The sequence below is a fragment of the Labrus mixtus genome, chromosome 14 (genome assembly GCF_963584025.1).
Source record: "Labrus mixtus chromosome 14, fLabMix1.1, whole genome shotgun sequence".
In the NCBI taxonomy this organism is placed as follows: Eukaryota; Metazoa; Chordata; class Actinopteri; order Labriformes; family Labridae; genus Labrus; species Labrus mixtus.
In genome coordinates, this window is record NC_083625.1 from 13,832,194 (window position 1) to 13,847,176 (window position 14,983).

Sequence of the window (14,983 nt, forward strand, 5' to 3'; positions counted from 1 at the left end):
TTCTCACTTAGTTAGGAAGACAATTTAAACCATGGAGTTTAAATACCAATGAGAAAATGTGACTCAACACATTTACACTTCTTCACTTCAATTAGCAGAGGAAATTAGTATTATGCCTCCATGTGCTACAACACATCAACACTGCACACTGATGTATCCCTTTGGGAACATAATTACAGTGTATCTGTGTATCTGTGTAGTGAGACACCAATGTCTAATTCCACAAATCTCAGTGATCAGTGCTTGGATTTTACTGTCCATGTAAGAAGTGCCCTCAATTGAAATATTTGCCCACCAATTTGTCATGAAGCTAAAGGTTTGACAGGGAATCCATCTGGTCAAATTATAAATCAGATCCCTTCCTGGTTCTTTAGTGTTACTGAGGCTATTCACGATACCTGTAAATTAAAGCAGCAAGTCACTGTCAAGACTTATAGTGCAAAATAGCTATGATATGGAGGTGCATTACATTACCAAAATCCAAAGTTTAATCAAAGTGTCACATTAACAGTACAGATAACATCCAGTACACACACATACATTACACACACACACTCACACCTGACAAGACCGTTTAAGACATTCGTTACAGCAGCTCTAGCTGTCTCATCGTGTTAATTTTATTTGGACAGGCAGATTGGCCACTGGCAGATTAAACAATTCACCAGAGTCTGGGGCCATTTTTCAACACACCAATTAGGACTCTGCCTCTCATCAATCAGACATCTATTATTCACCCAGTGACATAAATTAACTCATGTGTACTTAAAACTTACATTGGGTTACTTTCTTTAACCTGAAAGTGTGTATCAAATATGCCTTTTTAATCTTTCCCTAATACATTTCTAATTATCTTTATGTGTGCCATAAGATTATACTATTATGATGATAGCGTATTATTTGCCTTTGAGTGAGGCCTAGAGCTGATATAAATGTTGTTGTGTTACATTTCTGTCACTGCTTTTGATGGGTCATGTTGATTTCACATGCAGTGGGGCTGCTGTGTGTGTGTGTGTATATGTGTATGTGTGTTTGTATACACAGTTTAATAGTGAGAGTCAGGGTTAAAGCTGTGCAAGAAATATGACCTCTTTTTATGTACAGATAAATGCAGTTACGATATGTGATAGCTGTTTATGAGTGGGACTCAAAAGAAGATTGGCTGCATGAATTGATTTCTGTTATCCTTGCTCAACATAAACATGCTGCTGAGGACATGCTGAGGGTATTTATTCTAAGCAGTGGTATTAATAGGATCGTTTGAAGTGACATGCTACATGTGAAAAAATGAAGGTGCCATTTCATATATATATTTTTAATCTTATCTTATTTAATGCAAAAGCCTGTGTGCAAGTGTTTTGTGTGTAATGTTAAATGTTAAGGGTGCTGCTCAAATCAGAACAAGAGAGAGAGGTGGGTGTTTTTGCATTTGCGTGTTTGACTCCAGGGGTTTGATCTCGGAACAGAGAGGAGTCCATCAGCAACAGATACCCATTTAATAATTCAGGAGGTTAGCATGAAAAATAAATGGCTGCTTCCTGTGGTGAGAGGTGTGGTGCTGCGCTGGTTCCTCTGAGTCTGTCAGCCCTAGCGCATGTGCTCACACAGAGGTTTGTCCGGCCCATTGATTCCTTTGATATGGTTCAGACCACAACATCTGGGTAGCTACAGTCACACTAAAATACTGAAAAATAGTGAGTGTGAGCTCTGGGATTGGTGTCTACTGTCTCAATTGTTTAGAGCAGATCTCTACTCTTGCCTATAAGAGAATTTAAATGTAATAATTACTTAGGAATTCCAAATGTTTTGGAGGGTGACAAGAAATAGTCTGAAAGGTTCACAGAAATGAAAAAGCTGCGCAGAAACGAGCTGTAAAGTGATATTACATTGTGTATAGTTGCATTGTTTAGACTTTTCTGTATTTCATCTCACCGTTTTTTCAGTGTTTATCGTACGGGTATCAGCTGGTTGCTGCGTATAACAACAATCAGAAACTTAGCGTTAGTAACGTTTCATCCTATATTCATCAGTAGTTGTAAACTTAGACAAACATACTCCATTAAAGAGCGCTGTGTTCAGTCCAAAAACTGAAGATAAAGTCCCTGAACACACGCTCCCCGTTTGTCTTGTCTGAATAATCCTCTTGAAATTGACTGACTCTAGTTTGCTACTATTTTCCTTGTAAAAATGAAAAATGAGGGACCCTTTCATTTGTACTGCACAAGGTCTTCTTTCATTGTACATGAAGGCCATTGCCATGACATGTGACTAATTTACAGCTGGTATAATAAGATCATGTTAATACTTCAAAACATTTTTTAAGCTCTTCCATTTGTTTTATATGACAGCATGGGTTTTCTGAACAATACCAACTTGTCACTCCATCAGCCAGCTCCATTTCATGATTAGCCTGGAAACAAGCCAGTTGTCACTGATGCCATATCGCTTTAAGTTGATTTGCCATTTGGCATAAGCTGACTATTCATCGTTGACTGCCTTCATTGATTTGTATTTTGCCTTTCTCCTGCTGTCAGACTCATTTGTTACTCTTTTTCTGTTACTGTTCTTTTCTCTTTATGAAGACAAGCCCTGCAAGAAGGGAAAGGTGGAATAACTGACTTCTGAATAGACTTTTAATATGAGCTCCCTCTCTGTTTTTCGTTACTCCAGGTGGTCCATCACGTTGGTCATCCCCTCCTTGTGACTGCTGCTGCAAGAACCACAAGGGCGATGGTGAGGGCGAGAGTGGCACCTCTTTCAATGACCTCTCTACTTCGAGCTCCGAGAGCCAATCGGAAGCCAGCTCTCCCCAGGGAACAGTCATCCGCGGCCCAGTCAGCCGCCAGTCGCATCCCCGCGCCACCGTCCAAACCTTGGACAGGCCCCCGAAAAAAGGCCCCGTCACCATGATCCAACAGTCAGAGCAGAGGAGGAAGAGTGACTTGCTGCGCACTCTCACTGCAAGCTCCCGGGACACCAGCACCTGCAAGAAAAGGCCTGCGAAAGAGAAGCTAACCGTGGAGGAGGAGCTGGAAAAGTGCATTCAAGACTTCCGCAAGATCAAGATCCCAGAGAGGTTTCCTGAGAGGAAATACAACTGGCAGGCTGACCTGCTGCGAAAGTACCGCCTCTGAATCAGGAAACAGGACAAGGCGAATGGACACAAGAGGCCAAGGATCAGTTTACATGTTTTTGATCACGACTTTTGCAACAAAAGGGAGCTAACACCAAACTTATTTGCATCCAGTTTCTTTGGGAAACTTCCTCTTTGTGCAAGTGCGTTGGAAGTAAACACATGAGCTAATAAAACGGACTGTTCCTTTATTGACTTATGTAGTATGTATGTGTGTGTAGTTTAGACCTACTGTATGTATTGTAAGTATGTGCTGTACCTTGCTGGATGCTCGGAGCTTTGAATAATTCATCCCTGAGGACCAATCAAAGTTGGCAAAAGACATCCTCTATGAACCCATCAACCAACCGAAGGCTTGCTATTGGCTACATTGACGGGTTACTGGATTGTGCACACTGTCATCCGTCATCATTTTACTGGAAAACCACAAAGAAAAAACACTGATTAAGTACATGAATGTGTGTGTTAACGTATGTGTGTTTGCACTCAGGTGGCCTAGAGGTCATCGATAAATCTGCATCAGGATCCATTAATAATTCATGCTGTCCCGACAGTGCTCTCACTATAAATACACCCCTAGCTCTTTGCTGCCAGGACGGCGTAAAAACTGCTAGGTCGATTACTTTTGGGGAACTTCTTACGCAGGAGGAGGTACAATTTCATCAGCGCTACAGTTTATTTTCTCCTTGTAGTATCACGTGTATTGCAAACGTACTCCATATGGATACAACTGCCCCTGCATTGCACTGATTTAAGCTGAGTTGGCAAGATGCAGAGCAACACCCAGGTTAATGTGTGAGGGATAAGTGAAAGAGTGATTTTTTTTTAATTTTATTGTAAAACCATAGGGACTTGCAGAGGTTCAATTAAGAAAAGTGCTGATTTAACACACTCACACTCACACCAAAACCAGCAGAACACCCATTCATTAACACATGAGTCACAAAGCAGTTAGTCATGTGGCCATTCTAACCAAGCTAATACAGGCTAACCCAGTCAATGCAGATGGATGCGTTCGACTCCGACTGTTGACATGGTAATCAATAGTTATTGATGATAGGGTCAACTGACAGAGCGGATAGATGTGGCTCTTGTTTACAGATATTAATGAAGCCCATGGGTTAATGACAGAGTCAAGCTGTTCATGTATTGAATGAAAATGAGATATTATTAATGCATTCATTAAGTGCTCCTCACTCTGTCAGATTGTTCTGATGTGCTTAAAAAAATCAGCAGATATTTATTTTAAAAGAAGACGATTTAACTTAAACAGTAGGGTGGAATTTTTTGTTTTTTTGAAGCTCTTGTTGGAGTCATATTACTGACAGAGTGACTTTGACACTTTGCCAGGATGCAGATTCAGTTATTAACAAGTGTAAATTTCACAAGCACACAGTCAATCGGTGGTGTTGTAAACATAAACCTTTCTTTTTGTTTAGTTGTGATGGTAGACTTGAAAGATGATTAAAGCTCTTAAACATTATCAGATAACATTTATAATTACTTTTAACAGGCAGTGATATTGTCATCACAATCGCTGGTTTAGGGGAGGCGTTTAAAAATGACAAATTATATGAAAGGATTGAGCATATTGTAAGGAGGATTGAACAGCTGTGACAACACATCTGTGAGGGGCAAATTAAAGCAAATGCTCTCCAATCAAAGCACAAGGATGCTTTCACGCCCTCTTTTTGTTCTAAATGGAGACTAATGTATTCAGACTTAAAGCTTCTATTAAAGAAATAAGCTTTAGATTATCACAGCATCAGGTACAAATCAGGAAAAATCTGAAAAAGATGATTAACAGCTGTGATAAGAGAATCTGTGTCAATAGGCTCAAATATAGCTGAATTGGTTTATAGCTTAAAGTTAATAATGATTATAAATAAATATGACAATAAAAAGGGAGAAGACAATGGAAAGTTCACAGAAAACCTAGACTGAAATTTCTCATCAGATATCTGTACTTGCAGTCTTTTAAAGGGCAGGGGAGTGGGCTTTATAAACAATCATTTACAAAGCACAATGTTGACTCAATAGCACACAAAAGAAGAATAAAATATGCAGAAGTATATTCAAAGATCATTTTATCCGGAAATATCCCTCATATGTTAATATAAAAAGACAATTTAAATATGTTCTAAGATAGTTATTTTTCTACTTAGAGGCCCTTTAATGAATCATTTCCTTTATGTCGCCCAAGAAATGTATTCCCTGAGAGAAGTGGTTCACAGTGAGAAATAAGAAAATTCTAATTATATTCAGTTATGTCAGCTGTGGCTTATTCAAGGAAGCAGTAAAATGGTTGCAATAGGTGCTAGGTACAAACCAACCGTTTTGCTTATGTCAATACAATGAATATGACTTATTTTTCTACACTGCTGGAATATTACATTTTCATTTTAAAGCCATTTATCTTATCAGTTGTAGTTCAGATATGTTAATCCAGACTACACATCGTATGTAAATAAACACCATAAATCATAGCTAACCAGAATAACGTATTATACTCTGTATATAACATGCAAATCCATGAGGTGTGGCTGCTCTCTGTTCTTAGTGATGCAGTAGACTGACGCTAATGTAATACAGCCAATCTTTTTTTGTTTCTTTCATGTAGTGTTGGGACATCAGGCATGAGGGATAGTACAAAACACATCTATAACATATGACATATTTACACTATTACAAATGATCAGCGTGTTGCTTTTTTTTCAAGACAACAGTGTCACAAACAGCCGCTCAAGCACATTCGATGCTGTACTGCCATCAATACATCTGAAGGATTGCATTCAGGCCTTAGAAACAACCAAACAACAAAAGGAAAAGTTTATTGCCCCTTAAGTACAAACTGTTCCACACAAACACAGTGAAACTTTTGTTCCTTTACAGTGCAGACAGAGAGTGTTCGGATGGTGATATGTTTTCTTTTTTGTTCTTCAGGCTGTGCTCTCCAGAACATTGGATTTGTAATGAAACTCCGACTATGTGGCCAATGTGCTGACTTACAGCGTCTTACACTGTTTAAGGGTGTTTACATCCACATTGGGGGAAAAGTGCAGGATTCAAAGACATTTTCCCTCAATTATAAAAAAAAAAATGAAGAAAGAGAGACAGTATGAACTGACAGGCAAGACTATAGAGACGTCTTAAAAATGAATTTAATGCAATCTATTAGCAAACAAATATTAAATGAAGCATCTTTATTTTGCAATTGTTGGTTTCCCAACCAGTTATCTTGCAGGCATACAGTCGCCCTTCAAGATAAAGCTGCTATTATGGACTAAAAATTCACAGCCTGTTTCAGATTAAATGACATATGCTGGAGTTAAAGCCAACAAACACCAACACTGACTGCAATATATCCAAATGTATATCCATCCCAGTGGATTTTTCTAGCCTAAACCCAAAGAAAATGCTTCTTTCTTTGGATAACAGGAGGAAATAGCTCCCTTTCAGCATAAGAGCATAGAAAAGTTTGGTCTCATATTACCCATAATCAAAGTGATTCAAGTTGCTGGTACAATAATGGTCTGTCAACTATCCAAGTAAAGTAAACAGTTGATTCTTGAATTATAGTAAAGGTGAAAGAGAAGTTTTGCGTAGCTTTTTGTGTTTTCTTCAACATCTGCAGTCGTTAGTCGTGTGCTGTTTATATTCAGCCCAATTTAAGGGAAAAAGAAGTATAAATGAAGGATCATGTTTGCTTGACTCTGCCTGCAATTTTAAAAAAAATGCATTGGGTTTGTTTTCTAAGACATGGTTGAACTTAGAGATTTATCAGTCAGAAAAATATCTGGTGGAATTTAAGTCAGAAAAAAAAATGTGCCGTTGAACATACACAGAGGGAAAATTAATACCAAGACACCCGGTGGCCTTCTAGAGTAGACTACAGCTGTTTTTGCACAATGTATAAAGTTAATAAAGAAACACAAAACAAGAAAGTATTTGAAAAAAATATATATGTTAATAATCACCTTACATGCACAACTCTTGAGCGTGAATGATTGTATGTCAAGTTGACCAGTTTTCACCTTTAGAGCACTTGAGACAATATTCAGTTCTTTGTGTCTGAAAAGAACAGCAGATGAAGTACATTTTATCGATAATGACTGCTTTTTTGTCAATTGTGATGTATGAAAAAAAGAGAGATTGTGAAATAATGTTGAGTTCATTGATTTATATCATTTTGGAGTGCCGGACTGTGATTTTCTTCCCTGCAGATATAGTCACGCACTGCAAGTGAAGCCTGTTCAAATGACTGTTTGCAGGCCTGTTTTTTTTCTCCCCCCCCTGACAAGCCTGCGATCAACAAAGGAAATCACGTTATTCTGACACCACAGTGGTAGATCAGGCACATGCTGTTCAAAAACAAAGGGCGTCTGTTTTGATTGTTGTTGTTCTGACACTAAAAAGTAAAAAAGAAAAAATGGTTCAGAAACATTGTGAGCATGTTGGTATAAGAAACCTATAACAGATTTTTAACTTAGTCTGTTCTTGTGGAAAAGATTATGTCAAAAATGATATTTAACAGAAAAATGAAAAGCTGCAAAAAAAAAAGAAGAAAAAAAAAAGAAAAAAAGATAAGCACAAATGTGTTGATAGTGTCTGCTGTTCCCTCACAGGTGTATAACATTATCAGATAAAAAGTCAACTCTGCAGAGTGACCGAGCTCCTGCAAAACAGAACGACTCTCACCGGGGAAATATTTGTTTCACTATGAATTAGTCACAACATAATAACTGCTATTTTGATAAATAATAAAGTATTAAGAAGATGTCTTAAAGTTTTTTGATCTCGAAATTGAATGCACATTTACTTCTAGATACAAAATGAATATTATTCATGAACAGTCAAAACCTCCATGGTGAGAGCTGCCCTGTATTACAGGTGTTATTTTGTCTGCCTTTAGAGACAACACAATTCATCTGAAAGTCTTTAGATACAAAGCATATGGTCATTTTGAAATTGTATGACAACAACCAATAAACAAGACATTCTGTATAGTGACTAAGACTTTTTTTCCTTTCTCAGTTCTCATCAGCTTTTGTTGTGGTGGTTAAAAAAAAAAACGTCCGTGGTCAACACATTACCGGAAAGATTACATTACCTTACAAATGTGATACTGCATGTTTAATCCTTCACAAGTCTGTTTCAGACTGCAGTTCAGCTACAGCGCCATAACCAAGCTCTGCTGCTGTCATTATGCCTTCAGACATTCATATAGATTCCGGTGTAATATTGGTGTTCCAGTCTGTGGTTGAGGAAGCCAGTCCAGTCGTCTGTGGCCATATTCAGGCTGCTGTTTCAAGGCGTGATATTTATGTCATACATATAACCCTCAATATGGAGGCGTTATGGGGTGAAGAAGGGATCCCCACTGTGTATCATCTTTCAGGAAGCCAAAACTTCCTAATGTTTAAAAAACACGAATGACTCAGGCTAAGGCTTACAGAAAGACTACACAGACCAGGTAAGGTTTTCAACACAAGCTGCCACAGTAAATAAGCTCTAGTGTTGAATGTACTTCAAGGAACTGAGCTGAAAAATGAGTCAGACTTCCAGGAGTATATGCTTGGCCTATGGGGTACACTTGCATTAGAATTGTCCCCTTACCAAACATCATTAGTCAACATCATAGACTGTGTAAACAGATGGAAAATGGAACAGCACCTCAAAAGTGAAAAAAAAACAAAAACATTTGGAGCTCCCCCTACTGACTGGCTCCAGTATTGGTTATAAAGCCTGTCTCCTACAGATCATCTAATTCAGAGTGGGGATCGCTTCTTTTCCCCATTACACCTCTGCAACATTTATGTTAACAGATGGGATATGGATCAAACTAGAAAATGAAAATACTGTAGGCCTATATGTCATTATACCTTTTCTTAAACATGGGTAGTGTCATTATAGTCAGTTCTTACCGTGCTGAAACGTGACAGCTCTGTTGACAACCGCAGGCAAAATGTCCGGACACGCCCCTGCTAACCAGACACCATACAATAATACAGAGTAAGAATCATGCTGTGATATTTCTTCGTAGTGAATAATATGGCCATAAACACTTGAAAAGAATCCAGTTTCAGTGTTAAAATGGGTCCTCTACCAATTCCACATCCTCTGACAAGACTTCAAGCAATAAAACATCTTTTTAAGCAATGGCATATGGAGAGAAACATGCTATTTCTGTCAGACTGGCTGTTCCCCTGACAATACAGTTAATTATACTGATTTCAAAGTCACAATCAGTAAGAGAAAGTCTAGTTGTGAGGGAAGAATGCATGTCCCATGTCCCCTTTCTGTGGCTGCCAGCTCTCTATGGAAGGAAAGAAGAGGGAGAGGATGCACGACAAGCTTAAAATAGCATCAGTGGGATCAGCTATCTTCTTAAGATCAGGTGATGGAGGCCACATGTGGCTCTCAGAGCTGGCCAAGTGATGAAGGGACTGATAAGAAATGGGTGGATGAGGGGTGTGGATGGAAGTGTTAAAGGGAGGTGATGAAGAGTTTGAAAAAAAGGGATAGGTTGGGTTAGGAATAGGATGGAGGGTGCAGTAAAGGGGAGGCAAATACATCTGTCTGCAGCAGAAGGAGGGAGTGGTTTAGGGCTCTAAAGCAGGCTTGGTAGACAGAAGAAATAAAGACTGAAGGGAGCAAGGGAATATGAATGGATAAAAAGATAAGTCACAGAAATGTGGATAAAATAAGGCACTTTGTAGGCGGAGACGGAGCATAAACTAAACAAAAAGCAGGTGCAGAGACAGGTGGAGGAGGGAAGGAGACAAGTAAGGAGCAACAGAGCAATGGCAAGGGGAGAAAGGTGCGGAAAAGGAAATAAAAGATTAAGAGCTATGGAAAAAAAGGAACAGGAGGAAGTGCAGGGAGCCTATGTTAGCCGTCAGAATCCATCTCAGAGATAAGAGCTCCAGCTACATGATCAGTTTCCCAGCATCACCGATGAAAGCGAGCTGCTCCTGCGCCGCAATCAGATCAGCCATGTGTATCGCCATTGTTACCACGAGCCGGGGACGACTTTCTCAGCAAAACAGCTGAATGCTGCACACAGCCAGGCATTGTGGAGCAAACAATGGTACAAGCCTTCCTGCACAAAAGGCTGATCCTGCTTCAGTAGTGTCCTGGAGCCACTATCGCATTGACAAGATTAGTAAAAAGGGCGTTTAATGTGTTATCTCTTTTTCTTTGTGAACTGAAGCAAGCCCAAAATCACTTGCTGTGCAATAAAAGTCACACAATACAGCAGTCTTGTTAACAGCCATACAACAGACATGTCAGTTTAGGGTTAACTAAGACAATGACATCAGGGAGATTTGCAAGATTTGAGAGCAGCTGAGTTATTAATCTTGCTTCCCTGTGTTTGACGTCAGAGCAAACCAAACATCACATCTGCCAGGCTTCTTCAGTTAGCCAATACTTCAAGCCTGTTTATATAATTTAATGACACTAAAGTCCAACTATAACTAGATTATGATATAAGAATCCAAGAGGTTTGTCCTAAAACAAAATAATTTGAAAAAAACAACCTTTGCTTTAAGCAGAATCCTAATTGGATAATTCATGCCCATCAACTCATGAGCTATAGGTCACAGTAAATTAATGTCAGACAGTAGCCTAACAAAATATATAGATTTAGAAAAGTTGGAAATCACAAGAGGTGCAGAATTTTGAGAAACAACCTACTAGTACATTAGCTTTCCTCCTCACCTTGCTTTTTGGAGGTAGGAACCAAGCACCCACTCGAGAAAGGTGTCCTTCTGTCAACTTTGAGCCTCGATAGCTTAATAGCTATCAAGGCTAGAAAGTTAGCTGCAGCAGATAACAAGGGTTGAAAAACATCCTATTTCGGTCAGCTTCAAGGCTGCTGTTCTCCTAACCACTCCACTACAATACCAACAAACTTTTAGCTTATTGACCCAGCAAAAGCTTCTTCTCAATGTACCCCCAATATTATTTTATGCAAAATATAGATATATTACTTAAGACCCATTAGCTTTCTCCAAATTACATAAAAAAAATACTTCTGTTCATGAAAATCACTGTACATCATTTTGAAGTGAAAAAAGGAAAGAGCAACTGTAAAACTATTGGTCTTTTTGACCATTAAAAATATTAAGATAAAGGACTCTGCATTTTACCTACAGTATGTAATATGTGCATTATGACTCATGTTTGCTCTACTGCTTGTTAGAGTTCATAACACTTTATTGCTGTGAGGAGTGGATGCAAAAAAATATAAATAAAAAATAAACACTGTTTCTAAATACTGAATAAATGCAGCATTGCAATATTTTTGACTAGGCAGCAAATCTCTGTAAGTCCTAAATAATTCACACACTTCATTTTCTGAGAGTAAATGGTGCAGTGTTTGTTAGAAGAAAACTTCACAGGGAACCTTTAATGTGCCGTCAGTATGTGTGATTGAAGTTAGAGTCTGCATTAATCATCTCTGGTAGTCCACATGGCCTCTACACTTTTTGTTACTGACATGAGACCCAATGAAGAAGAACAGTAAAAGAACATTTTATTTGATAAATATTTATTGATGGTATTTTGAGTTCAGGTGAAAATAAATGATTGTGTACATTTATAGCTGCAGACAGGGATAATTTAAAGAAACATTTCTAATCGTGTGTATCTATTTTACATTTAGTTTCCTTTCAATTTCTTACTTGTTTGATGAAACAGACATTGGACATTTTTAAGAGGGAAATCATTTTAAAACATAATTTTTAATACATTTCTTGCTTTCCTTTTTTATGTCGTATTAGGCAAGTGCTGTAGTCTTGTATGATGCAATGTTTATTCTCTAAATCAGAATATCTGATGCCGGATTAAATCTGTGGATCTGCTGCTAAGGAACTGCTGATGATATTTCACTTTCTAGTTATTCATGAGAGTAAATGACTGTGTATTTTCTCTGTAAATTGTTAAACTGGTCATTATTTTGATAGAAAAACACATTTATTTGAGTTGCACATTATACACAAAGGAAATTTAGTATTTAAAGATTGATAAAGGGGAAAAAGAGAAAATCAGTCAATACAGAATAGCCATGTACATTTTTTGTCAGGACAGACCGGTATGGGACTTTACAACTGAACAAAATCTGAGTTTTTCAGAGATATTTCTTCATATAGTCTCCAACACATTATGCAATTCATAAATTGATAAACTTTTTTTTATTAATTAATAAATTGATTCTTATCAAACATTCCAGACTGCAAGATGTATTGATCATTGGATGAAATGGTCCAGTTTCATACTTTCTGATTTGGTGGATGATTTGCATTGGTTTAAAAGTTTTAGATCCGGTGTTCCTCACAACCAAAAATCAATTACAGGATCATTCAGCAAACTAGTACTTGTTTATAGAGTGTGTTGTCAAAATTAGAAGAAACACCATTTCAAGTTAGAGGGATCACAATTAACTCCAGTCCATAAGTCCTCTGTTGTTCAGACTGAGGAATAATAAAAGGGTCAGTACGTATGCATGCTAAATGTACTTGAGAAGTGGGTGTTGTTGAAATGAACTATACATGTTTCTCTTTAGTTTGTTTAGAGACAGATGATGTTTTCTGGAGGGTGCTCCAGAAGGTTTGATTCTTCTCACAATCTATGAAGTGATATTGTATTTAGTGAAAAAAAATCTATACATCCTTGACCTCACATGAAATTCAATCTTATTCAGAAATCAATAGAAAAACAGGACCAGTAAGTACATATCTTTACTCTTATGGAAAACGAAAACCTTGGCTCTGTCGCTTGTTGTGAAGTCATTTGAGTGCCATGAGTGATGTATGTAAATCCTTGAGTTTACATACTTTGAGAACATTATAGAACATGTGTTACAAACAGTACTCCATACGTTTCTCTGACTTATTTTTTCTGCATCTATGAAAAGCTTTGTCATCTATTAAATATTGACATTTAGCTTTATTGTATTGTTTGAATGCTCTGTTGATAGTTATGAAGATCAAGAGCAAGAAGTTAAAGCTTACAAGTGGAATCTTGGAGGAGTTATATCTCTTTAAACTCAGACACAAGGCTAAGACAAAAAGATACGCTTCTAAAAGTCGACTCTTCCCTAGCACTCCATCTACAGTCTTTTTTTGACCTGGTTTATTTTTAGATGAGTTGACTCATAATATTTGGCTGCTCTGCTGTTGACAGCTTGTGTGTCTTTGCTGCGGATCAACGAAGCCATTCCGCTCAAGACAGCTCAATCATTAGTGTTGTGTGAAGTCCTTGAATATTGGACCCTAATGTTATTCCACAAAATTATTTCAAAGCATCTTTAATGACTCAATACAGAGTGCCAAATTATACAAGTGCCAAAAAAATATCTTTTTTTTTCTTTGTCAGCTTCCATTGTGTTGTTGGCTCTTAATCGTAACTGCAGCAGAAACGTTTTCAACCCCCATTAGTGACGACCTGAGCACTGAAAGCTGTTCTAGGAATCTTTTGCAATCATCATAATATCATAATAACTGTTATTTTCTCTGCAATGAATATAGTCATAGTTATAGTCAAAGGGTGTGGGCAGGCTGGGAGTTAAACTTATATTTTTTTTCCAAGTTCTCTAACTTTCACAAGTATGATAACAACCTCCCCTGAATATAATTACATATGATTATTTACCTATAGTCAAAGCGACCCTTATTCTTCTACTTTGATGTACTCATCTCATTTTGTTCACCTTATCCAGTTTAGATGAGGTCAGGTTGCAGTTTTGAATTACCCCAACATAGAAGAAAGAAGAAATTATTTTGTAAAACACATGCAAAGCATCTTATTTTATGTACATGCTTTCAAATACACACACTGCATGCATATCTTATGGGGTTGGGGGTAGGGGTAGCACTTTGTGAGATATTAATATTGCACCATGTTGTATTATTTAATGTGTTAATTAATGTGCCCTTTGGTGATAGAATCTAACATGCTTCATCAATTTGGTGCAAAACCACCTTTAAATCTCTTTAGTCAGCAGGGTCTGTGCAAACTGTTGTTTATGTGTGTAACCATTACTGTGTGTGTGTGTGTGTGTGTGTGTGTGTGCGTTATTGTGTGGTAAATTTAGTGTCTGTTTTACACGGAGTGAACAGGCCCTGTTAGTTACGCTGCAAGACTGTGACTATTTATGTAACACTCTTGTCAAATAATTATAGGATGCTCACTAATACAAGCACTGTAATTAACTGTACTATGCACAGCATGGCTGGGAAACAAATACAGTGGCATACTGATGCACAAGTCTTGTCTTGCAAATGCAAAATCCTTTTTGTCATGGGGGTTTGTAAAGTCAACCCTTTTCTTGATTTTACCTTTAGTCCATGCTGTATGTTTTCTTTAAAATACATTTAATTTGAATTTTTCCATAAAATAATATTCTTGTATCTTACTGTCTGCAGTATAATCCTCAGATTTCGGCCTGATATTTTTCCTTGCAGCCATTATGGTCTTTCTGCTATGCTTTCCAGGTGCTGTCCATGGTACTTACTATACTTAGCTACGTAATCTCCTCCAGTAACCACTTGAAGGCAAGTGGTAGAATGTGCATTTGATTTAGTTTATTGCTGTAGTTTATTTTGATGCTAGTTAACTGTAAAGGCTACATGAAGTTAATTCTGTTGATTGCTTGCTGCATCTCATCCAGCCCTTACTTTGTTACACTGCAGAAGTCTGGTCAGTGTTTTCATGAAGAACACTGTTTTCCAAGGACAACATTTCCTGAATTTGTCATTTCTTACTGCAATTACAGCATTGCACTGATGTGGTGGCAATGCTATATAGTAACCAGTCCATTGCACCAGAAAATGTGCCAAAAACTGC

General features: G+C 37.7%; 2 protein-coding genes across 2 annotated transcripts in view; one reads left to right on the top strand and one right to left on the bottom strand.

Moving 5' to 3' along the window:
- kctd16b (potassium channel tetramerization domain containing 16b) overlaps nucleotides 1-8,143 on the top strand; it is an 83,956-nt gene extending 75,813 nt beyond the window's left edge. Inside the window, exon 2 of the mRNA XM_061055167.1 lies at nucleotides 2,671-8,143. Within this exon, the coding sequence (XP_060911150.1) occupies nucleotides 2,671-3,134 (464 nt within the window). The 3' untranslated portion in view covers nucleotides 3,135-8,143. The remainder of the gene's footprint in view (nucleotides 1-2,670) is intronic.
- Nucleotides 1-14,983, bottom strand: part of yipf5 (Yip1 domain family, member 5) — a 174,569-nt gene that overhangs the window by 94,970 nt on the left and 64,616 nt on the right. The gene's annotated exons all lie outside the window — the stretch shown is intronic.